The sequence below is a fragment of the Moschus berezovskii genome, chromosome 5, assembly GCF_049115385.1.
Source record: "Moschus berezovskii isolate FMDL1 chromosome 5, NW_MosBer_1.0, whole genome shotgun sequence".
In the NCBI taxonomy this organism is placed as follows: domain Eukaryota; kingdom Metazoa; phylum Chordata; class Mammalia; order Artiodactyla; family Moschidae; genus Moschus; species Moschus berezovskii.
The window spans coordinates 75560446-75587250 of NC_142464.1; the positions used below are offsets into that span (position 1 = coordinate 75560446).

A 26805-nucleotide genomic window follows, 5' to 3' on the forward strand; every position below is an offset into this window, starting at 1 on the left:
ATCCCCCACCAGATATGGAACCCAGGCCTCTGCAGTGTAAGCACTGAATCTTAACCACTAGCCCCACCAGGGAACTGCTTCCCTCTCATTACATGTGGAAACATAAACAATAGGTATTACAATTAACGTAATCAAGCCAGAGCCCTGTCCCAGATGGGAGGCTGCCAGCTCTGTGACAGCTCAGCATGTGAGTCCATTCTGCTAAAGTTCAGATCATCTGTTCAGAGTAACAGGGGAATGGTTGCCCCATCCTTGGTTTAAACAATGTTATCTTACCACGTGCTACAGTAGCCATCATTAGATCAGAACCTTTAATCCTAGAAGATGTGTCAGAAAGATGTCCAAAGGGAAAAGTGTCCCTTAGTGTCAGCGGAGAGAATGTGTGAATTCCAGCTTGCCTGGGATTCACAGTTCTTGCCTGGAAAATCCTATGGACGGGGGCCCAGCCAAGCTACAGTCTATAGAGTTACAAAGAGTCAAACACGACTTGGTGACTAAACAACAACAAAAGGTGGATAACAGGACACCGATATGTATCATCATTCCTGATACTACACTGACATAGTTGGCATGGCCAGTGCTTACTGTTAAAGAAAATATCAATTAAATTCTTATTCTAAACTTTAATAGGTCAAGCAAAGTAAGAGTCCTTTACAGGCATCTGAGAGCAGTACAAATTTCTAAATTTCTGTATATTCTCAATGGTGAAAAACAGAGTATTTCCTCTAAGATCAGAAACAAGACAAAGATGTCCACTTTCGCCACCATTATTCATAGTTTTGAAAGTCCTAGCCACAGTGATCAGAGAAGACAAAAGGAATCAACATTGGAAAAGAAGAAAAAATTCTCACTGTTTGCAAGTGATATGATATTATACATAGAAAATCCTAAAGACGCTACCAGAAAACTAACTAGAGCTAATCCATGAATTTGGTAAAGGTGCAGGATACAAAATTAATACACAGAAATCTCTTGCCTTCCTATACACAAACAACAAAAGATCAGAAACAGAAATCAGGGAATGGATCACATATACCATCACATCAAAAAGAATAAAATACCTAGGAATAAACCTACCTAAGGAGACAAAAGATATGTACTCAGAAAACTATAAGACACTAATGAAAGAAATCAAAGATAACACAAACAGATGGAGAGATACACCACATTCTTGGATTGAAAGAATCAATATTGTCAAAATGACTATCCTACCTAAAGCAATCTAGATTCAATACAATCCCTATCAAGGCAGGGATGACTGATCGTGCATGTCAGCTCCAAGCATCTGTAGGGGCTCCCTGGAGAAACGAGGTATAGACAGGGACTTCTGAGACTGCATTTGGGTTTGCAGGTTTAAGTGCATGATGAAGTATTGACTTCTACAATTTGCGTGGAAGGGGGAGTGACACATATGCTATTTGTGACTCTCTGTTATAAGTGAAGATGGGAAATGATTACCAAAGATTAGGAAGTACCTTAGTGTTTTCCAGTTAAAAGCTGAAAAGTAAGTGCTCTCAAGAATCCCGACTTACTTTTGTTGCCCATGTGTCCCCAGCCTGTGATATAGCAGTAAGTATCAGGTTCTAAGGACTGATCCGGGCTGGGTAAGCAGACGGGTCGGACATAGCTTGTTTCGTTGACGTCTTGGCTTAGCTCCACTATGCTGATGTCGTAGTCCACCACCGCTCGACTGTAGCGAGGATGCAGGATGATGGTTTTCACAAGGCGCGTCTGCATGAACGTTGATGGGTGGTCTAGGTTATTGATGCCAAATACCACTTTCCAAATGGCAGCATTCTCTCTCCTAAAATAATGATTCAAGAGCTATTGGCATCTTAAACTCAGATTTATCTTTTAAAATTTATATATGATTTTAAAATATATTTTGTAAATAATGGCTTTTTCCACTCCCATATCTCATGTATTCATATAAAAAGCATTTATATAACCCTTGAGCAATTGGTAAATATCATATTGTTGTAGAAAGCAAAGCTTGAACTTCCTAGATGGGGCTGCTATGGAAAATAACACTCGTTCACTTTGAAAGGGAGACAGAGTAGTTACTTGCTTCATTAAGTGGGAAAGATGATGAAAAGTTGTGAAGAAGAGACAAGAGAAAAAAAATAAAAGAGAATAAAAATCAGAGGTTAAGTGATCCTCTAAGAAGGAGCCAGCGCTTCAGAGAAATGTCAAGTTTTCAAGGAAGGCTTCTGAAAATTTCAAGCTAGCAATTTAAAAAAGGTCACCCACAACTTAAAATGGGTAGTCTCAGACGTCACTGTTTTTGAATACTTGACAGCAATAATCTATCTAATTCCACTTTTAAAACACTTTCCCACTTGACTTCGAGGACTCCCCATGCTCCAGAATTTCCTCCTGTCTCTGGGACCCCTTCCTCTCTGTTGCATCCTCCTCCTCTGCTCTCAATGTCTTCAGTGAAGTGACCCAGGGCCCTGCCTTTAGTCTTCTTATTCTTCCCTAACCCCTTTGAAGAGCTTACCTAGTCAGATGGCTTTAAATGCCACCTAAATGGCGTTTGTAACTTTCAAATGTGTATCTCCAGTTCCATCCTCTCCTTTGAGCTACAGAATTCATTCTACAGTTATTTGCTATTTACAGCCACCCATTATGCAATATTGGATCATTTCTCCTACACCCAGCACTTAATGCATCAGCAAGTCCTCACTGCTCCACTTTCAAATATATCCTGAATCTTGTTTCCCCTTCCGCCACTGCTACAGTCCTAATCTAAGCTACTCACCTCTTCCAAATGGTGGCCCTTCTTTTACTCTTAACCCCTATAACCCAGTCTCCTCACACAGAGTGACCTTTTTAAAAATAAAATTATATAAAATTTGTTTCTTGTTCATAATGCTTTTCAGATCCTTTCCATTATAGGTCATTAAAAGATATTGAATATAGTTTCATGTGCTATACAGTAGATCCTTGTATAGTCAGTATTTGAAAATAACTAAATAGAATATAGCCTTTAAAAATTTAGAATTGCTATGTTGTACACCTGAAACTTATACTGTACATCAATTACACCTCAATAAAACTGATATTATTTGAATATATATATAATACCCATATAGAGACAAATATATAGATATATAGATAGATATATAGATATTGTGCTGGGGATTTCAATAACAAGCAAGAAAGACATGATCCCTGCCTATACAAACTTTAGGATTGAGTGAAGATAAGCAATAAAAGAAACAATTATAATAAAATGCAAAAAGTGCTCTTGCATGAACATTACAGGATAATGTCACAAAATTGTTTTTCATTAAATAAAACCATCCGTTACGGAACATGTCATTCTTTCTCTTTTTTCTTCCTTCCTTCCCTGTCTCCCTCTCTCTGTTCCATTTTTTAGTTTAGAGGAGTAAGCATATGACCATCTGAGAAATTCAACACTCACTCGAGGTTCTATTGTTTAATTCATCTGAAATAGAACAATTATTGATCTCAAATGTCTACCTACTTAATAGCTTCTTCAGTTCAGTTTAGTTCAGTCACTCAGTCGTGACCGACCCTTTGCGACCCCATGAATCACAGCATGCCAGGCCTCCCTGTCCATCATCAACTCCCGGAGTTCACCCAAACTCATGTCCATCGAGTCGGTGATGCCATCCAGCCATCTCATTCTCTGTTGTCCTCTTCTCCTCCTGCCCCAATCCCTCCCAACATCAGAGTCTTTTCCAGTGAATCAACTTGTCGTATGAGGTGGCCAAAGTATTGCAGTTTCAGCTTTAGCATCAGTCCTTCCAATGAACACCCAGGATCGATCTCCTTTACCTCGATTCAAAGCTACTAATTTTGGTTACAAGAAAAATATTCATCTGTCTGATTAAATCACGGGTAGTATGACAAACAGTTGAATGCTGCAAACTATTTGTAACAAAATGATATTGAGTAAACTTTACAGACTTAATTGCTATATCCGGGTTAATGTAATTCTAACAGTAAAACATGTGTCAATAAAACTGTTAAATGTTATTATATTCAGTAGCCTCTTGTGACACAAGCTACTGTCATTATGGCATTAATACCACCAAAAGGAAAAAAAGAAAAACCAAACAGGAAATTCACATACTTCAATATTCAGTAAGGAAATTGTTCTATTTTCCTTTTTGTTATGAGTATAAGGGGGAAAATAAAGTCTCTTTAAATGTTTTTTCCAAGTCTGGGAAAAACCAGGGAAAACAATAACCTGTTGTTCAAAAGGGGTACATGAAGTGAGGGAGATGCATTCAGTTCAGTTCAGTTCAGTCGCTCAGTCGTGTCCGACTCTCCACGACCCTGTGGATCACAGCACGCCAGGCCTCCCTGTCCATCACCAACTCCAGGAGTTCACTCAAACTCATGTCCATCGAGTCGGTGATGCCATCCAGCCATCTCATTCTCTGTCGTCGCCTTCTCCTCCCGCCCCCAACCTTTCCCAGCATCAGAGTCTTTTCCAGTGAGTCAGCTCATCGCATGAGGTGGCCAAAGTATTGCAGTTTCAGCTTTAGCATCAGTCCTTCCAATGAACATCCAGGATTGATATCCTTTAAAATGGACTGGTTGGATCTCCTTGCGTAGAAATGCTATATTAGTATATTAAGTGTGTGCTAGAAAGAATGAGTCACTCGCATCTGGGTAGAAGCAAAAGAGGAAAGAGGACACAGGGCGACGTGAAGGCCACACGAATCTAGTCTCAGTAAAAAGTACCCAGTAGAGAAACACAGGAACAAGCTATGTCCGTGTGTTCCTTTTAGTAAAGAGTTAAATGGGGCTACAAAGATCAAAAACCAAGTAGAGCAGCTGAAAATCTTCAGCATCAAGGGGATTTTTTTTCTCAGTGCTGTCAGACTTCAAAGCAACAGCAGGAAAAACTGGCCAATCCTTAAAGAAGTTTGTACAAAGATCCTCATGCTCTGAGAGTGAGGAAGCAGGCAAACTGAAGCCAGGTGAAAAAACTCACAATAACAATAAAAAATGACTGAGGAAGGTGTGAAGAGACATCTTTCTTCTTTAATTCTCGCTCTAGATGGCATTTCATTACCAGAAATTCACATTTAATTTGCTTCATGTTTACACTCCTGTCTTAATGATGAATATACTTTATAGATAATGTTGAGATAATATGATTTCAACTCCTAATTCTTCAGTGATCACTCTATAGATAATACACAATTACTTATATACTTCAGATACATGATGATGTCCAGGGGAGTTTATACAGAATTGAAGGCATAAGGTCTCTGGACACAATAACCAATTTCAGTTTGCAATTTGCCACACTTAACTCTAGCTTAAAGATAAACTCACCACATTTTCACTTAATTCAGTTGGCCAGGTTTAGAGATTTTCTTCTATCTTTGCCTTTTCGTAAGAGCACAGAATTTCCCCTTTTTTTTCATCCTGAGTTTACTTTTAATAACTTATACTATTTATCCTTTTTCAGAAAATAAAAATAATATTTATAATTAATATTTGTGATAGAAATCACTCTGTTTTACAAGACTTACTCCAGAAATAGCACAGCCAGATGGTGACTTGGAAGTATTAATAGTTTGAATAGCATCATTGCCGTTCTACAAATCTCAGGAGCCTCTTACTTTTAATATTGCACTTACCTTGGTAATTTTTTAAAGAATTCTCTGCAACACACACAGTGAATAGACTTTAGAATAGAGTGACCACAAAGCAAATGCATAAAGGGGCTGAGTATAAGTCAATAATAGTGGGTGTCAGACCACAAGACTTGCCGTCTCCAGGGCCATCTGCCTCTCAGCTCCCACTCATGGCTGCTGTGTTGGAATGTCCAGTGAGACCTTCAAATTGTTTCAGAGAAGCCAGAGTTCTGGATTTTATGTAAAGCATACATAGTTTGAAGTGCTGACTGAAAGTTTTTAAATGCATCCAACAAGCAAAAGAGATCAGATCTAGATTCTTCTTTTAGTTTAAGATCTCTGTGGTTTCCAAGTATTTCTACATGTCAGTTAAATCATCTTCTCACCAGTTAAGAGGTGTAAATAGGAATGCTTTTTCCATTTCAGAGTGGAGAAAACAGTGACTCATCTAAAGTCACAGAGATACGAAGTGATGGTAACAGACCAGAAAGCCTTTAAACCTCTAACACAACCCTTATACTAAGCTTCTCTGAAACAAAGAGGAGGGTTCACAGGCATCAGCACAGGAATCAGGTATTGACCACAGAGGGGGAAAGCATGCACAATGGGTGGAGGCTGGCTGATGAGTGATAGGATGGCAGACATCAGGAAGATACCCTCTGTTTTCTGAATGTGTCCCCCAGATATGAGGAAGATCTAGCCTTCAGTGATGAACTTAAAGAAGTGAACAATTCTATTATTCCAGGGTCCAAAAAAAAAAAAAAAAACAAGAGAAGGGGATACTCAGATACACATCCTAGACCCTGAGAATCATATTTAAGAATGTTTTGGATAAAAGGACAATGTGTCCAGAGATTCTTAAAGCAAGTATAGCTAAACAGAGATGGGAGAGTTTCAGTTCCAAATTCTGATTTACCATCACAAATTACTATAGTAAGAAAATGAATCGGCTAATAAAGTAAATGTGACAACATATGAATCTCAGAGCTTTGAAACTGGAAAGTTTATCACAGAACAGTGGCACAATTGCAGCAACTGTCAAAAAGTCTTAGTCATAGAACCCCCTTCCACCATTGCTGGGAATGTAAACTGGTATAGCTAGCAGTATGGAGGTACCTTAAAAAATGAAAACTAGAGCTACCGTATGATCCTGCATGGGAATATATCTGGAGAAAACCATAATTTGAAAACATACATATACCCCAATGTTCATTGACACACTCTTTGTAATAGCCAATGCATGGACGCAACCTAAATGTCCACTGACAGATGAATGGAGAAATAAATATGAATAATACTCAGTTATAAAAAAGAATGAAATAATATCATTTGCAGCAATATGGATGAACAGAGATTACCATACTAAATCAGACAGAAAGATATCATATGATACTGCTTATATGTAGAATCTAAAAATAAAGTATACAAATGAATGTATAAACAAAATAGAAATAGACTCACAGACACAGAAAACAAACTTATAGTTACCAAAGGGGGGAATAAATTAGGAGTTTGGGATTAATATATATACACAACATGCAAAACAGATAACCAACAAGGATGTACTATTTGTAATAATCTATAAGGGAAAAGAATCTGAAGAAGAATATGTGTATGTATAATTGAATCACTTTGCTGTACATCTGAAACAAACAAAACATTGTAAATTAACTTATTTCAATAAATTTTGTTTGTGGCCATGCTGTGTGGCTTGTGGGATGTTAGTTCCCTGACCAGTGATTGAATCTGGGCCCCTGGCGGTGGAAGAATGGAGTCCTAACCACTGGACCACCAGGGGATTCCTTCAGTTCAGTTCTGTTCAGTCACTCAGTTGTGTCTGACTCCTTGGGACCCTATGGACTGCAGCACACCAGGCCTCCCTGTCCATCACCAACTCCCAGAGTTTACTCAAACTCATGTCCGTTGGGTCAGTGATGCCATCCAACCATCTCATCCTCTGTCATCCCCTTCTCCTCCCGCCTTCAATCTTTCCCAGCATCAGGGTCTTTACAAATGAGTCAGTTCTTTGCAAAAGGTGGCCAAAGTATTGGAGCTTCAGCATCAGTCTTTCCAATGAACACCCAGGACTGATCTCCTTTAGGATGGACTGGTTGGATCTCCTTGCAGTCCAAGGGACTCTCAAGAGTCTTCTCCAACACCACAGTTCAAAACCATCAATTCTTCGGTGCTCAGCTTTCTTTATAGTCCAACTCTCACATCCACACATGACCACTGGAAAAACCATAGCCTTGACTAGATGGACCTTTGTTGTGAGGGGGGGCTCCCCCATGTCCAAGAGCAAATGGAATTCTTTATACTTCAACAAATCAATCAATAGGGGGAAATAAAAATAGGAAAAATTAAAATGGTTCTTAGCAAAATAATGTGTGGGAAGAACAAGAAAAGAGGATTTCTACCTGGGTAAATAATTTAATATTAGTATTAAACTAAAACAAAGCAAAACTATTTGAACTTTCCTTAACTTCTAATACCTTCATTCAAGGAGAATGATCTTCAGAGAACATCCCAGAAGATTCATCTTCCATGTGATTAAACTTTTAAGTGCTTAATACACTGAAGTGTGGAGTTGATGCCTGGTCTAAGAATATGGTAGGAGTCGGTAAAAGATCACTGACCTTCTGTAGATAAGGTAACATTTCTAGTTCCACCATAGACTGGGTGGATTAAACAACATCTCATAGTTGTTGAGGTTAGAAGACAAAGATTAGGACGTTAGCAGGGTCAAGTTCTGGTGAAGACTCTCTTCCTTGCTTATAAATGGTGATCTTGATGTATCTTTACAAGGCACAGGGAGAGAGGGCCAACTTTCTTGCTCTTCTAAGGATACTTATGCCATCATGAGGTTTTACCCTCATGACTTAATCACCTCTCAGGGGCCCCACCTCCTAATACCACCCTCTTGGGGGTTAGATATTCAACCTGGGGACACAAATGTGCCGTCCATAACACACCTGGAGAACTAAAACGTTCAGTATCCTAAAAAAGGAGAAGCTGCCAAAAAAAAAAAGAGAGAGAGAGGTGGGTGGGTGGGGTAGGTCAGTGACATAAGAATTTTCATTGTTGTTTTAGAAGAAAAGTGAATAAAGTATTTCAAAAAGGATGTAGTCCTCAAATACTGGGGAGGGTTCCAGAAAGTTGGAAACTGAAAATTCACCATTGGATTTGACAAGATGGACGTCACTGAAGACTCTAGTAAGTGCCATTTCAAGTGACCTAGATGAGAGTGCAACCACAGTGACCTGAGGTGGGTATAGAAGCCTAAGAGTGGAGACAGCGACTGCAGGAAACTCTTAGTTTTCCTGTGAATAATAGCTGAAATGTGGCAATAATTGAAGAGGGATGTAAAGTCAAGAGAAGGAGGTTTAAGTTGGAACACTGAGACATATTTGCTGAAGGGCATGATCCAGCAAGAGGAAAGAAACTGATGAAAAATAGCAGTGATAGTTTGAAAAACTGTCTTTGGGAAGATGAATGGGAATATGGCTATCTTTCAATAGGAGCAAGGACACATTCTCCACCATTATTCAAGAGAAAGGAGGGAACATGGCCACTGGCATAGACACCTTGTTGGGATTAGGGATGCAACAAGGCCCAAGATATAATGATGTCTGTTTTCTCATGAAGAATGAGATGAGACCAGTGGAGGGTGAAGGAAATTTGGGGAGAGAGGAGAAGATGTCAAATAATCGAGAATGGAAAAGTGGCTTTACTGTGAACATATATTGATGGGTACCACATTGTTGGGCTTCCCTTGTGGCTTAGCTGGTAAAGAATCTGTCTGCAATGCAGGAGACCTGGGTTCAATCCCTGGGTTGGGAAGATCCCCTGGAGAAGGGAAAGGCTACCTACTCCAGTATTCTGGCCTAGAGAATTCCATGGACAGTCCATGGGGTCACATAGAGTCGGACACGACTGTGTGACTTTCACTTTCACCACATTGTTAGATGCACATTTGAGATTCATGATCATACATTTGACACAAGCTTAGTTAGCAGTCAGGTGTGTGATATTCTCCAGCGATGGCCAGCTGTTCAGAGTATGTGGATAGGTAGCTGCAAGACTAGAAGAAACAAAAACTACAAAGGATGGAAGCGGGAGAACTCTTTAATGAGTTTCTGCAAGCCCCAGAAACTATAGGAATTGACCCAAAGTTTAGGCCACCTGCTTGCCTACATCCTGCTGCTGCTGCTGCTAAGTCACTTCAGTCATGTCCGACTCTGTGTGACCCTATAGACGGCAGCCCACCAGGCTCCACCATCCCTGGGATTCTCCAGGCAAGAACACTGGAGTGAGTTGCCATTTCCTTCTCCAATGCATGAAAGTGAAAAGTGAAAGTGAAGTCGCTCAGTTGTGTCCGACTAGTAGCGACCCCATGGACTGCAACCTACCAGGCTCCTCTGTCCATGGGATTTTCTAGGCAAGAGTACTGGAGTGGCTTGCCATTGCCTTCTCTGTGCCTACAACCTAGACCCAGACATTTGCCACTGGAGTGGGTAGAATGCAGAGAATGCCTCTTTAGGGATAGAGAAGTTGGGAGCATGGAGTCAGGTCGGGGTCACCACAGTTGCTCACTCTCTGGTGATGTTGGAAAATGGCACCCCCAGGAGATGTATGGATCCCAAATGGAGAATTCCTGTTTTAGTGGACATTAGTACTTGACGGGAATGGATCAGATCTCTCAAGTTGACAGAATGGAAAGAACAGACTGTAAATGACTGGCATAGTTTATAAGTACCTAAACGATAAAGAAATGACCATGTGGGCTCAGTAATAAAAAGTCCGACCCAACCACTCACTTCTTTTCCTGATTGTATTAAAACACTGTTAGATCAGTACAGGTGGGTGAGCACAAGGGTTTTGTTCTGTGGGGAATGAGAAAGAGAGCTGTCCAGAAATAGGTGAAAACATTACTGAGTATTATTAAGAGTCCAGTGGGTGCTGAAAGTCAGACATGACACTAAACTGCATCGTTGGGTAAATGTTCTCAGTTCTAAAGAGCATAGGATTGAAAATGTGCTATTCACATTGACTCTTAGAGGTCCACCTGATGTGTATGGCAGAAATAGGGGTAAAGAAGTTGAAGGTCCTGATGGGAGGACTGAAGTAATGATCCCAGGATACTAGGTTTGCTGGAGAAAGAAAGAAAAGAGAGGAGGAAGAGGCAGATGGACTGAGATAGTAGGAGACATACAAATAAGCAAATGCAAGTGTTGGAGTAAAGAACTGGTGTGGTAGAAATCAAGATCTGGGTTACCTGGCAGGGTTAAGGGTTGTGATCATATAGTAAAAGGATAGTTTTTCACACAGGTTTCCTGGAGAGGAATCAGACACTTCTGAAAATTATGAGTTGTGTGCCAGCCTAGGAAGTTCATCCTTTAGTCTTTTGGAGATGGAATAAGGGAGGAAAATTGCTTGTTAAATTACCCCTGAAACTCAATGTCTTTCTTCCTTAGAACTGTGGAAGTTAAATTGTTATTAGGGCATCTGGGACTTCATCTAATCAACTTAGTACCTCATGTTTTTAATTTTCCTTTGAGATTTTTAAATACTTCTCCATGGAAGAGCAAGACAACCTTGCCTTTTTCCCCTCCATGAATATAATTAAAAGAGACAGGCTTGCAAAGACCTACTGATGGGCCACACTGGGCCCTGCCAAAGTATGGGATCAGGACATGAAGCAAATCCCATTAATTATAGCAATCAATGATTCCTCCAGAGAGTCAGGCTTACAATTAGAGGTTCTCAAAAACTTTTGAGGCAACTTGAGAGACTGTAAAATAGAATCAAAGAGATCAGCACCCATTCAAGCAAAGACTTGCTGGATATTGGGCAATTTCTAACTTTTTATGGATAGGCCAGGCCCCACTTGACAGTTCTGTAAAATTTAGTTCCACAAAATTTCATTGGGGCCTTGGATAGAATATCCATGTCCTTAATTATAAACACATATTTCTTCTCTATTGCAAGGTTCCTCCTTAACTTCACAGATCTGTCCAGTGGATCTGACAGAAAGAGGAAACTTGGATACCACATGTGGAAATGACAAAAGTGACACATGAACTGAATGAACTAGCATTTAAAGGGTGTTGTTCCTTTAAAGAGCTGTTGGATTCATTTAGGTGATCATCTTTTGATGAATGCACTTGCTAGCACAATCTTCTGCTTATCAAGGAGTTATAAATCGGAACTGGAAAAGACATCTGGAAACATCTGGCCCCTTCCAAAGCAATAACATTCCAATGTATTTCCTGACATACTACACAGACTCTTCCTATCATTTGGTGTCGCTCTTACACATTAAAAGTTCTCAAGAGGAGGTTCTGATTTGACTTTTTACATTATATTTTCCCCAAAAGAGCAATCAAAGAGCTAGACATACACATTTCCCTTTTATAATCAATTTTCATGTTATATTCTAATTATTTGTTTAGATGTCTGTCTCCTCACTGGGTTACAATTTCAAGAAATTAAAGATATATTCATTTCTTTAACCCCCACATGAAGATGAATATATGTTCTGGGACTCTATCCTGTATAAACAAGGGTACTAATAGGTGAGTAGCTTTGTATAAGAAGATGTACTGCAGTGTTATTAAAATAAGAGTAAACTGGAACTAACCTGAATGTCCATTAACTCAAGAATAATATTAATAGAAAAAGTTATTGTGAATCTCTGTGATGGAGTAATCATTTAGCTTTGAAAAAGAACGAGCTTGAGCTGCATCAGTTGACTTGGAGGGGATGTCCATGATATACTGCCACATGAGAAAATCAGCTGACAAACAAAAGTACAGAGTGTGATTTCAAATTGTAAAAATAAATGACACCCTGTGACAAACAGGTGTTTTTATCTGTGGAGGAACAATCGCTCGGGGTTACCTTGAGGATGATGAGAAAGTACAAGAGAAAGAGTGTGGAAGGAGATAAAAATAGTCTAGCAAAATGCAAAACTACGCCATAATGTTAAGGGGAAAGTCAGAGTGCATGTTTATAGTAATAATATATTAAAAATAAATATTTACATTTATTGATGTCTTAATTGGTATCAGGCATAATTCTTAAGGCCTTACATAGACTATTTCAGTTGATTCCTCCACCAATGCTGTGAGGTCAGGATTGTTGCTCTCCTCATTTCACAGATGAGGAAACTGTAGCCCAGAGATGTTTATAAATTGACCCATGGTCACAAAGTAAATAGCAAAGCTGAGGAAATCCCCAGTGGCTCAGTGGTAAAGAATCTGCCTGCAATGCAGGAGACACAGGAGACAAGGGTTCAGTCCCTGGGTCAGGAAGATCCTCTGGAGAAGGATACGGCAACCTACTCCAGTATTCTTGCCAGGAAAATCCTATGGACAGAGCAGCCTAATGGGCTACAGTCCATCCATAGTGTCACAAAGAGTGGGGCACGACTGAGCGACTGAGCACAGAGGAAAAATAATAGACAAATAGGCAAAAAAATGAAACTGCATTTTTTTCCCTACAAATTAGCCTGGTTAAATGACAATAACCAATTTAATGAAGTGATAGAATTGTGAGTTTTGGTTTTAAATATTTGTTATTATTTATTATCGCTGTGCTGTGCTTAGTCACTCAGTCATGTCCAACTCTTTGAAACCTCATGGACTGTAGCCCGCCAGGCTTCTCTGTCCATGGGGATTCTCCAGGCAAGAATACTTTTAAATAAAGTAAAATTATTAAAAATAAAGAGAAGAAATGGGCAGGATGGTGGTTTTTAAAACAAGTCCTCAAATACTTTGCTATTCCTCTCTGAGAGAAGAGCTCCATGTTTCCGCCCTTTGAATGTGAGTGGGGCTATGACAGCTCTCATCAACCCCATAGCAGAAGGGGGTTGTGTGTCTTTGGTGGCTGGATCAAAAAAGGTGACACAGCTTCCTCCTGGCTTCCTGTTTCGGGACTCTTGCTCTGGGGGATGCTAGCCACCAAGCTGTGAGTCCTACTTGGAGAGAAACAAGGGCCCCTGCCAACAGGCACAATCTACTGCCAGATTTCAGATGGTTCCGGCCCCAGAACCTTAGAACCTTCCAGCAGAGGCCCCTGACATTGCCAAGCAGAGACAAACCACAAGCTATGTCTTTTCTGGAAGTCTAACTTCCAGAATCCTCCATGGGCATAAAAAATGGTTGGATTTCATTGCTGTTATTACTGTTGTTATTGCTTGGTTTGGGTTTTGTTTTTTTGTTTTATTTTGCTCAGAAATTATATTATAACAATCTAAACCAACAAGGACCTTCTTCAGGGATGTTTGTCAATTTGGCATAGGTTTCCCCTTGGTCTTATTTTTCTGCTCCCCTTAGGTATATTTTGATGATTAATTTTATGTGCCAACTGGTTAGACCATGGTGCCCCAACATTTGGCAGATCACCCTCCATAATGTGTGTGAGCCTTACCAGATCAGTTGGAGACCTTCACAGAACAAAGACTGATTCCCCCTAAAGCAAGACGGAGTTGCCAGCCAGCACACTGCCTTTGGACTTTTATGGCAGCTCTTACCCGAGCCTCCAGCATGTCTGCCATCCCTTCAGACTTTAGATCCACCAACCCTCCAGTAACGTTTGCCAATTCCCTGAAAACTCTTTCTCTCATTGGTCTGTTTCTCTGGGCAGCCCTAATACACGTATTTTCTCTTTCACTCTGCTTCCCAAACTCCTCACCAGTTCCTCTAGCCTCCTAATGTCATTGTAGTATCCAAGTAAATCCCTGCTGTTTAACTTCATATGCATTTGATGTCTTTAAGAGGGCGAGAAAAGAGACTAATGCTGGCTGAAGAGTCAGTCTTCTTTACTTTCTCCTGCCCCTCCCTCTTCAGGACATAAATAATAATTAATCTAAATCTATAGGAGATCAGTCCTGGGCGTTCATTGGAAGGACTGATGCTAAGGCTGAAACTCCAATGCTTTGGCCACCTCATGGGAAGAGTTGACTCATTGGAAAAGACCCTGATGCTGAGAGGGATTGGGGGCAGGAGAAGGGGACGACAGAGGATGAGATGGCTGGATGGCATCACCGACTCAATGGACATGAGTTTGAGTGAACTCCAGGAGTTGGTGATGGACAGGGAGGCCTGGCGTGCTGCAATTCATGGGGTCACAAAGAGTCGGACACAACTGAGTGACTGAACTGTACTGAACTGATTGCCAATAAATGAGCATGATAATGCCAAGGGCAGAAAAATCTAAGCAGATAAAGGCCAGGGAAGGAGATCAACTATGACCTCTGCATTGAATTACAGAATGACATATGCCATTAAGAATGCCCAAATGACAAAAGATCAGATTCAGGCAAAGCAAAAGAAAACGTGCAGCTTACCCCTCGAAGCAGTGGGCAACCGTCAGAACCCATTTCTTGGCAATGAGGACACAACCACAAATATGCCCACTGGGTTCACTCTGTAGGGAACACTGCCAGGGCCACCTTCCTGGGCGACTCGTCCGACCCCCTAGAATCCTCTTGTTCATCCGGGCAGCAGGGCGGTGCCCACAGTCTATCAAGAAGCAGGACAGAGGGCAGACAGATGTGACTCACCACCAAACCCAACTGGATGCCTGCATCTTTGCTGTCATGTATGAGATCATTTCTCCCCCTGAGTCAATCCAGTTAGGTTCATATACCATTGTTATACCACAAATTCTCTCACCTTGTTTAGTACACAGAAGAGAAATCTTACTTCTGGTGTAACAGGACTGCCTAGATTTGAAAACAAAAAAAAATGGTATGATATTAAGTTACGTATTTATTGTTTACTTCAAACACTTTACCAGTGGAAAGCAACATACAGGTTGTACTTAAGACAGGAACTCTCAAGGCAGGGCTGTGGTCAGCTATCACTTTGGGGTGGGGGTATAGGAAGGATGTACTTTTTTAGTGTATTTAACATCATGATAATATAATTTCACATTTGTGGGAAGAGAAACTTCCCACAGTTAGCCAGGTTTCTCATATCACCTTAGCTGTTCGCACCACCCAGAATATAAACTCAATGATTTTCAAAGTAGGAAGAGGAAAAGGAAAGGAACTAGTCTGCTTCTCAGAATGTGTGGTGAGGAGGGAGCATGTCAGATTTTTATGCTTATGAAGAGGGCGTGTATGTCCAAAAGAAACTGAGAAATGGTTTGAGAGAATAATGTATTACTTCAAAAAGTTAGAGAACAGACAAAGGAACTGAATATTTAGACTAGAAGAGAATCTTGTAGAGACTTTTAAAAAACTGTAGTTGATTTACAGTATTGTGTTAGTTTCAAGTATACAGCACTGTAATTCAGTTATTTTTTCTGATTATACTCCATTATAGCTTATGATAAGATATTGAATATAATCCCTCATGCTATACAGTAGATCTTTGTTGCTTATCTGTTTTATGTACAGTAGTTTGTACCTATTAATCCCATATTCCTAATTTGCCTCTCCCTGCTTCCCTTTCACCTTTAGTAACCATACATTTGTTTTCTATGTTGCTGAGAACTTTCAGTGTTAGACTATGTATCTATAATTAGCTGACAGGAAGAAAGGGGATGAAATTTATGCCCTGTTACTCTAGGTGGCAGGATCAGAATCAATAGGTGGAACTCATAGAAACAGTGCATTCAGGAAAGCAAAGCTTTTTAAAAATCAGAGTTAAGTTTTGAAGGAAAACACATGGCCACATTTAAGCATCTATCAATGTGGCTGCACAAGAGAATTCAGTTTAGGGTGTGATAAGTTTATATCACAAGGTTCTCTTCTAAGCATTTATTCTACAATGCAAATTTAAAGGAAAAAAAACACTGAGACTATCAAATATACTAGGATGCGCTTAGAATCCTCGATCTGTCAGAAAAAAACGAAACAAAACCCTAAGTATTAATGTCCACATTCCTTTTTGAAGACCTGCTATATTTTCTTTTGTTGCTAAATTTGCACAGGGATGTGTGTATACATATACATATATATATATATATATAATACAAAAAAAGCACATACACGTTTTACCTTCCCATAACCTGAAGTCCTATCTCCTCACTCCCTGCCTCATTATCCTTAGTTTCTTTGTAGCACTTCCAAATATGTGAAATTCATTCTGTTTGTTATTGCTTATACTCTCTCTTTTCACTTCTCAAGTGTATGTTTCCTGAGACCAGGGTTCTTGTCCCCCTCATCACTTCTATATCCCCTCAGAGCTCAACAATAAACCAGGCATAGAAAAGATAGCAATAATTAGCTGTTATCTATTAGATCTTAAAATCATAGCTTTTAGGAATAGGGAAAGATCAGAGACTGTCTTAACTTTTATTTTAAAAAGAAATTGAGGTTGTTTGGGATCACATATCTAGGAAGTAAGGCAGGACTAGAATTAGATTCACTGACTTCCAATTTCAAGTGACTTTATCTATCTATCCATCTATCCATCTATCTACCAACCTAGAAGGGTTTTCCTGGAAGTTCCAGTTTGGGAAAACAAACCACTCTGTTGGAAGATTCAGGTCATTGTTTTGGAGAAAGTGCTTCAGTTGACAGCTTTGCAGAAATTTAGTCACAATTTTGTCTATAGGGAAAATGTCAAGACATCTAAAGAAAAATGACCCACCTTTTAATTTTCTTCTTTGAAATTCTTAAGAGGTAGTTTCTCTAGCACTAATTAAAATCTTTGGAGTCATAAAAACTTGTTTTGAGTTCAGAGAATAGCACTTACCATTTGTGGGCTGTGAATCTGAGCAAGTTTTATGTAAATACTCTATAGCTATGCCCCTACAATGTCATAATTACTAAATGTGTTAATTCCCTCAATGTATCTTTCTCCTGCACCCCTGCCTATAGACAAGGGAGGCAATGCTTTTTAACATTCCACAATTTATTTTAGGGGAAATTTTTCAGAAGTGAACTTTCGAGGTTACTTGATTACAGTTTCTTTGTGTGTCTGCTTTTTTCTCAGATTCTCTGAGTTTTATCAGCTGTCATTACTTCCATTTCCTCTGTTAACTAGTTCCATGTAGCATCTGTAGGAAGTGTAGACATTAAGAACTTATTTCAAACAGGATGTGAAAAACACTCCAAGATTAGAACCCAAGTTCCTCCTCCTACACTATGATAGTTTCTGTAATTGCTATTAAAAATGCAATTAGCCAAAAGAAAAAGATGTATGTCTACAAAGAAGGAAAAAAGCCGAATGACATTGAAATACAAATGTCCTTAGGTAGTCTATGGAAGTTCCTCTTTGATGTGACATATTTAGAATACCTTAGATCTGAAACAGAAGCAGGGCCCTGATGATAGACTTTTGCTCCATAATCCACTCTACACAGCTCTAGTGATGGCTTGTCTTACCCTTTTACCAGTAGTTCATGCAAAGTTGTTGCATTAAGGCTCTCCCAGTTGGAGTGTAATGTAAGCCACTGTTGGTCTTCCTTCTGTTCCTCTATCAATTTGGTCACAGTCGGTTCCCTAATAGAAAGACAAATACAAGATAAATATTCTAGTACAATGATCTTTGACCAAGCAATATCATTATTGAGCACTTACTTTCAGTGGTAAAGAATCTGCCTGCCAATGCAGAAGACATGGGTTCGATCTCTGGGTCAGGAAGATCCCCTGTAGAAGGAAATGGCAACCTACTCCAGTATTCTTGCCTGGAGAATTCCATGGACAGAGGAGCCTGGGGGGCTACGTCCATGAGGTCATAAAGGAGTCAGGCAAGACTTAGTGACTAAACAACAACAATAACAACTCTTACAAAAAAGAAGCATTAAATTAATAGTCAATATTTCAAGAGGGGGATTAGTATTTAAAAAAGTTTGCTATGGAATGTGATCAGCAAGAGAAGTTACTAAAAGTATCCTGAAGCAATAAAGATCCACAATGTTACAGCTATTTTAGTCATTCTCTGCTGAAATATATTTGTACATCTGAGATGCTGGAATTCTAACATATGCCATGTAAAAGCCAATACCTGAAAAACAAGAGCAAGTTTAGGCAGGAATCAAAAGTAAATAAAATTTAATTGCCTGGAGTATTTTTTCATCTTCTTTTCTTACCTAGTGTAATCTTACAATAAAGCAATATCTTACAATAAGTAATAAGCAGAGAAAATCAATGGCTATTTAGTGTCTGTTTAGACAGTATAAAATTGTGGTGGAATTTTTTCAACATACTGCAAAATCTTTATGCACTAAAAATTAGGAAGGACTCTAGAAAGCAGAGATAGGGGTGAGCATCATTTTGCTGTTTACCTATATTCTCACTCAGCTTCCACCACTACTCTGCTGTGAATGCCTCATTGAGATATCACAAAAATACAGTTGCCCTGTACCCAAGTTTTAAAATTTTAAGTTTCAAAACTGTCTGGGTTTTTGTGTAAAATATCCTATACTTCAAGAAATAGTTGGTTCACTTAGGCAATCCATATTTGAAGAAAATTTTTTGGATCTTTTTCAACTGATACTATCACAGGTCTATGAGGTGGTGGAATTAATTTTAGACAGAAGGAAGTGGGGTTCCTTCTGAATCTGGAAGAAAGTAGAAGAGAAGAAAGTAGGTACTTGGATTTGAAGATGGGGAGAAAATTCAAGAGAATTCATTAGAGAATGCAAATCAGATAATCAGATCAGTTCAGTCCCCCAGTTTTATCCAACTTTTGTGACCCCATGGACTGCAGCATGCCAGGCTTCTCTGTCCATCACCAACTTCGAGAGTTTACTCAAACTCACGTCCATTGAGTCAGTGATGCCATACAACCATCTTATCCCCTGTCGTCCTCTTCTCCTCCCACCTTCAATCTTTCCCAGCATCAGAGTCTCTTCAAATGAGTCAGTTTTTCGCATCAGTTGGCCAAAGTATTGGAGTTTCAGCTTCAGCATCAGTCCTTCCAATGAATATTCAGGACTGATTACCTTTAGGACGGACTGGTTGGATCTCTTTGCAGTCCAAGGGACTGTCAAGAGTCTTCTCCAACAACACAGTTCAAACGCATCAATACTTCAGTGCTCAGCTTTCTTTATAGTCCAACTCTTACACCCATACATGACTACTGGGAAAACCATAGCTTTGACTAGACAGACATTTGTTGACAAAGTAATGTCTCTGCTTTTTAATATGCTGTCTAGGCTGGTCAAAACTTTTCTTCCAAGGAGCAAGCGTCTTTTAATTTCATGGCTGCAGTCACTGTCTGCAGTGATTGTGGAGCCCCAAAAAATCAAGTCTGTCACTGTTTCCACTGTTTCCCCATCTATTTGCCATGAAGTAATGGGACCAGATGACATGATCTTAGTTTTCTGAATGTTGAGCTTTAAACCAACTTTTTCACTCTCCTCTTTCACTTTCATCAAGAGGCTCTTTAGTTCTTCTTCACTTTCCTCCCAGTAATCTTGATTTCAGCTTCTGCTTCATCCAGTCCAGCATTTTGCATGATGTACTCTGCATATAAGTTAAATAAGCAGGGTGACAATATACATCCTTGATGTACTCCTTTCCCGATTTGGAACCAGTCTGTTGTTTCATGTCCAGTTCTAACTGTTGCTTCTTGACCTACAAACAGATTTCTCATGAGGCAGGTCAGGTGATATGGTATTCCGATCTCTTTAAGTATTTTCCACAGTGTATTGTGATCCACACAGTCAAAGGCTTTGGTGTAGTCAATAAAGCAGAAATAGACATTTTTCTGGAACTCTCTTGCTTTTTCCATGATCCAGCAGATGTTGGCAAATTGATCTCTGGTTCCTCTGATTTTTCTAAAATCAGCTTGAACATCTGGAAGTTCACAGTTCATGTACTGTTGAAGACTGACTTGAAGAACTTTGAGCATTACTTTACTAGAGTGTGAGATAAACACAACTGTGTGGTAGTTTAAGCATTCTTTGGCATTGCCTTTCTTTGGGATTGAAATGAAAATTGACCTTTTCCAGTCCTGTGGCCACTGCTGAGTTTTCCAAATTTGCTGGCATATTGAGTGCAGCACTTTCACAGCATCATCTTTCAGGATTTGAAATAGCTCCACTGGAATTCCATCACCTCTACTAGCTTTGTTCATAGTGATGCTTCCTAAGGCCCATTTGACTTCACATTCCAGGATGCCTCGCTCTAGGTGAGTGATCACACCATCATGATTATCTGGGTCATGAAGATCTTTTTTGTATAGTTCTTCTGTGTATTCTTGCCACCTCTTCTTAATATCTTCTGCTTCTGTTAGGTCCATACCATTTCTGTCCTTTATTGTGTCCATCTTTGCATGAAATGTTCCCTTGGTATCTCTAATTTTCTTGAAGAGATCTCTAGTCTTTCCCATTCTATTGTTTTCCTCTATTTCTTTGCACTGATCACTGAGGAAGGCTTTCTTATTTCTCCTTGCTTTTCTTTGGAACTCTGCATTAAAATGGATATAGCTTTCCTTTTCTCCTTTGCCTTTCGCTTGTCTTTCTTTTCATAGCTATTTGTAAGGCCTCCTCAGACAAACATTTTGCCTTTTTGCATTATTTTTTCTTGGGGATGGTCTTGATCACTGCCTCCCATACAATGTCATGAACCTCCGTCCATAGTTCTTCAGGCACTCTGCCTATCAGATCTAATCCCTTGAGTCTATTTCTCACTTCCACTGTATAATCATAAGGGATTTGATTTAGGTCACACCTGAATGGTCTGGTGGTTTTCCCCACTTTCTTCAATTTAAGTCTGAATTTGGCAGTAAGGAGTTCATGATCTGAGCCACAGTCAGCTCCTGGTCTTGTTTTTGCTGACTGTATAGAGCTTCTCCATCTTTGGCTGTAAAGAATATAATCAATCTGATTTCATTGTTGGCCATCTGGTGATATCCATGTGTACAGTCTTCTCTTGTGTTGCTGGAAGAGGGTGTTTGCTATGACCAGTGCTTTCTCTTGGCAAAACTCCCTTAGCCTTTGCCCCGCTTCATTCTGTACTCCAAGGGCAAATTCGCCTGTTACTCCAGGTATTTTTTGATTTCCTACTTTTGCATTCTGGTCCCCTATAATGAAAAGGACATCTTTTTGGGGGGTTAGTTCTAGAAGGTCTTGTAGGTCTTTATGGAACCATCCAAGTTCAGCTGCTTCAGCATTACTTGTCTGGGCACAGACTTGGATATAGCATAAGACCTCTTGGAGGAGGTTGCCATTAACCCCACCAAAGAAACACCAGAACTTACACGGGACTGGGGACTCTTGGAGGGCACAAACTGAATCTTGTGTGCACCAGGACCCAGGAGAAAGAAGCAGTGGCCCCACAAGTGACTGACCCAGAATTGCCCATGAGCGTCCAAGAGTCTCTCATGGAGGTGTGGGTCGGTGGTGGCCTGCTGTAGGGTTGAGGGCACTGCGTGTAGCAGTGCCTGCATGGGACCTTTTGAAGGAGGTCACCATTATCTTCGTTACCTCTACCATAGTTTGGCCTCAGGTCAAATAACATCGAGGTAACACAGCCCCACCCTTCAACAGAAAATTGGATTAAATATTTACTGAGCCCATCAGAACAAGACCCAGTTTCCCCCTCAGTCAGTCTCTCCCATCAGGAAGCTTCCATAAGCCTCTTCTCCTCTCCATCAGAGGGCAGACAGACTGAAAACCACAATCACAGAAAACTAACCAATCTGATCACATGGACCACAGCCTTCTCTAACTCAATGAAACTATGAGCCATGCCATGTAGGGCCACCCAAGTCAGACAGGTCATGGTGGAGTATTCTGACAAAACATGGTCCACTGGAAAACGGAATGGCAAACCACTTCAATATTCTTGCCTTGAGAACCCCATGAACAGTATGATAACTGGATAGTCTCTACTTTTCATTTCAAGAAGGAAGGGAGAGCCTCAGATGAAAGGTGTGGGGGAGGGGCAGTGGCAGGGGTGCCCAGTGGTGAGGAAAGTGATGTGTATATGAAGTTGCTCTCTGGTGAAGGTATTTGGAAAAACATATCAAAGATAAAAGTATGGTGAGCAGCAGTGAGGACTCACATGAACCTGGAAACCTTGAAGTGGTAGTAGCACTAAGTCTGTGAGCTTAACAACTTGCTCTTTTGATAATGGAATGTCTTTTTTTTTTTTTTTTCAAAAACAGGGAGAGAGCACAGGAAGGGAAGGAAAGTTAGACTCAGTGGCATTGAAAGAAAAGTTACCATTTCACCTGGTGAGCATTATTTAAAAATGAGTGTAATCACAAAATATAAAAAATATTTTTAAAAAAAATCTCACCAAATGCAGTTATTTTTAATAAAGCCCTCTAACGACTTGAGGATAGATTAAGAGCCAAAAAATTAAAAACAAAACAGAGTTCTTCATAACAGATGAACTCTAATCATTTGATTTTTTAAAAACTGCATAACCCCCTCCCATACTTTAAGAAGCATTGCACAAGCTTTAATTGATTTAGATTCTTGAATGAACTGTTATATAATTGAATATGCCACAAAACTGACTGAAAAATGGGAATTTTTTTCCTTAACCAAAATGAGGCTGTGACTTTCCAGTAGTCCCAGAAGTGCTGTATGTGGAGGCACAGTGGGATGGCAAGTAGAGAAATCAGAGGTCATGCATACCACTCAAGGTTTCAAGGTTTCTCTTAATACCTGCATCCTGAGAATTTCTGTCTGCAATAGAACAATCTGTGGCCTCCTAAATCCATGCATTTTTATTGGCAAAAAGCCAAAGGAAGATCAGCTTCAGATCTGTTATTTAATGAAAACAGTCCTTAGGCAGATATTCACAGGGCAAAAGGGACCCACATGAGGACAATCCGGTGTAAGCATAGGATTTGCACTGAGGCTGGTTGGGAAAATCATTGCAAAGGAACCAAGGTCCCTTCAATCATCTTGAGGGATGTTTTTGCATTTTATTCTATTAGCCTCCAAGAAAGGCAATTTAGCCTGAACCTCTCAGTTACGTTAAGTGGAAAACCTAAGAAATTCATCGAGAAGGGAGTATCATTATGAAAATTAGTTTCCCATGAAACTCAAACACTAGCATGCTTCTTAGCACTAGAAATGTCGTCCTATCACCCATTAAAATAAATCGGTGAATCCATATGGTTCAACTTCTGCCATTATACAGAATCTGAGCATCTGTGTAGTTTCAAAGTTTTTTCTTTAAATAATTTTTAAAATCATAAAAGTAACACTTATACATGGAAAAAATCCAAACATTATACAATGAAAAAATAGTCTTCCCATCCAAGATGTATAAAATCACCACTGTAAATAGCATTTGAGTATCCTTGCCAAGCACTGTCTGTAATGCTTGTATCCCTCTGTTTTTAGTCTATATACATTTCTGGGAGATAGTGACAGACAGGGAAGCCTGATATGCTGCTGTTCATGGGTCGCAAAGGGTTGGACATTAGTGACTGAACAACAGTATTGTTCTGTATGGTGTTGATGTTTTCATTTAAGGACCTATCTTGGAAATCTTTGCACAGTAATAGCTAGATGATATTAATAATGATGACATTAATAACTATTACTTATTTTCTATAGGCAATGCACTATAAGATTAACCTGGTTTATATTATTTAATCCCCTCAACAACTTTGTGAAGTATGTATATGGACATGTGAAAGTCACTCAGTAGTGTCTGACTCTTTGCAATCCCATGGACTGTAGCCTGCCAGGCCCCTCTTTCCATGGGATTCTCCAGGCAAGAATGCTGGAGCAGGTTACCATTTCCTCCTCCAGGGGATATTCCTGACCCAGGGATCGAACCCAGGTCTCCCACATTGCAGGTGGATTATTTACCGTCTGAACCACCAGGGAAGTATGCTTTATTGTTATTCACCATTTTGGAGATGAAAAAATTGAGGCAATGCGAGAATACAAAATTTTCCCCAGGTCACACAGCTCTGGTACTGCATGGCTTGGTCTGACGTCAGAGTACCTCTCCTAACACTGGGAGCACCGGGCAGCCCTCCTCTTACTCAGAGCACACACCACGTTCTTTCCATAGCTGAACAGTGTTCCGTTACATGCACGGACATTTATTTCGTCAATCCTTTATTGTGACCATTTCCAATTTGGAGTTATAATGAAAAAACAGCAGTTAACACCTTAACCACTCAGCTTTTCCCACATGCACAAGTGTGACCTGAGAATAAATTCCTAGAAATTAAACTATTGAATCAAAATGTAAATTTTTGATAAATAGTATGAATTTCCCCTTCAGAGAGTAATGCCAGTTTACATACTTATCAAGACTAGGTGTGCCTATACATCTTAATTTTTATAGCTACACATATAATGTAAGCCATGCTATGAAAATATATCTGGAACTTAACTACTCAAATTTGTTTACCCATGGTAGTTAGTTTGATGTATAATTTTCATTTTATATCAAGAGACAAAGAAATCCTCTTGGGTAGAGACCAAAAGAGCAAAACAATACCTTTCTAGTGATGAACTATCAAAGTCACTATATCTTAAGGTGTCTATGCAGGGAATGAAGTCACATGCTTCTAGAGCAACCATGAAATCATATACAGAGAAGAAAATTCAAGCCACAATCTATTCCAATGCCCTCTATTGACTGTGTGAGAAAACTAAGACCCAGGTATAGACCTATCCCAAACACTTGTGGGGGCCAGAGCAGCAGTATAGATAGAGGCCAATATACTATATCATTCTCAAAAATTCTCCAAGCAAGGCTTCAATAGTACATGAACCGAGAAATTCCAGATGTTCAAGCTGGATTTAGAGAAGGCAGAGGAACCAGAGATCAAATTGCCAACATCTATTGGTTCATAGAAAAAGCAAGAGAGTTCCAGAAAAACATCTACTTCTGCTTTATTGACTATGCCAAAGCCTTTGACTGTGTGGATCACAATACACTGTGGAAAATTCTTCAAGAGATGGGAATACCAGATCACCTTACCTGCCTCCTGAGAAACCTGTATGCAGGTCAAAAAACAACAGTTAGAACCAGACATGGAACAATGGACTGGTTCCAAATTAGGAAAGGTGTATGTCAAGGCTGTATGTTGTCACCCTGTTTATTTAACTTATGTACAGAGTACATCATGAGAAATGGCGGGCTTGATGAAGCACAAGCTGGAATCAAGACCATTAGGAGAAATATCAATAACCTCAGATATGCAGATGAAACCATCCTTATGGCAGAAAGTGAAGAGGAACTAAAAAGCCTCTTGATGAAAGTGAAAGAGGAGAGTAAAAAATTGGCTTAAAACTCAACATTCAGAAAACTATGATCATGGCATCTGGTCCCATCACTTCATGGCAAATAGATGGGGAAACAATGGTAACCATGACAGAATTTATTTTGGGGAGCTCCAAAATCACTGCAGACAGTGACTGCAGCCATGAAATTAAAAGACGCTTGCTCTTTGGAATAAAAGCTATAACCAACCTGCTGCTGCTGCTGCTGCTGTTGCTAAGTCGCGTCAGTCGTGTCCGACTCTGTGCAACCCCATAGACGGCAGCCCAACAGGCTCCTCTGTCCCTGGGATTTTCCAGGCAACAGTACTGGAGTGGGTTGCCATTGCCTTCTCCATGATCAATCTAGATAGCATATTAAAAAGCAGAGACACTACTTTGTCAACAAATGTCCATCTAGTCAAAGCTATGGTTTTTCCAGTAGTCATGAATGGATGTGAGAGTTGAACCATAAAGAAAGCTAAGCACCAAAGAATTGATGCTTTTGAACTGTGGTGTTAGAGAAGACTCTTGACAGTCCCTTGGACTGCAAGGAAATCCAACCAGTCAATCCTAAAATAAATCAGTCCTGAATATTCATTGGAAGGACTGAAGAAGCTGAAGCTGAAGCTCCAATACTTTGGCCATCTGATGCAAAATTCTGACCCATTAGAAAAGACCCTGATGCTGGGAAAGATTGAAGGTGGAAGGAGAAGGGGATGACAGAGGATGAGATAGTTAGATGGCATCACCGACCTGGTGGACATGAATTTGAGCAAGCTCCAGGAGTTGGTGATGGACAGGGAAGCCTGACGTGATGTAGTCCATGGGGTTGTAAAGAGTCAGACATGACTGAGTTACTGAACTGAACTGATAACTATATCGTATTAGATAATATATTAGATATTATAATTTGAGTTAACAAGCTGTTAAAGAAAATTATTCTATCTTCCCATTTTGATCAAGATAACTTTCAAGTCAAATATAGAAAGAAAGCTTGGACTCCTTAAATCAGTGGTTTTCAAACCTTAGC

The 26805-nt window shown here is 39.8% G+C and overlaps 1 protein-coding gene across 1 annotated transcript in view; it reads right to left on the reverse strand.

Annotated features, from left to right (window-relative positions):
- Positions 1-26805, reverse strand: part of CORIN (corin, serine peptidase) — a 279559-nt gene that overhangs the window by 7856 nt on the left and 244898 nt on the right. The window contains 4 exon segments of the mRNA XM_088836324.1: positions 1533-1804; positions 14974-15148; positions 15302-15351; positions 17965-18081. Of these exon segments, the coding sequence (XP_088692450.1) occupies positions 1533-1804; positions 14974-15148; positions 15302-15351; positions 17965-18081 (614 nt within the window).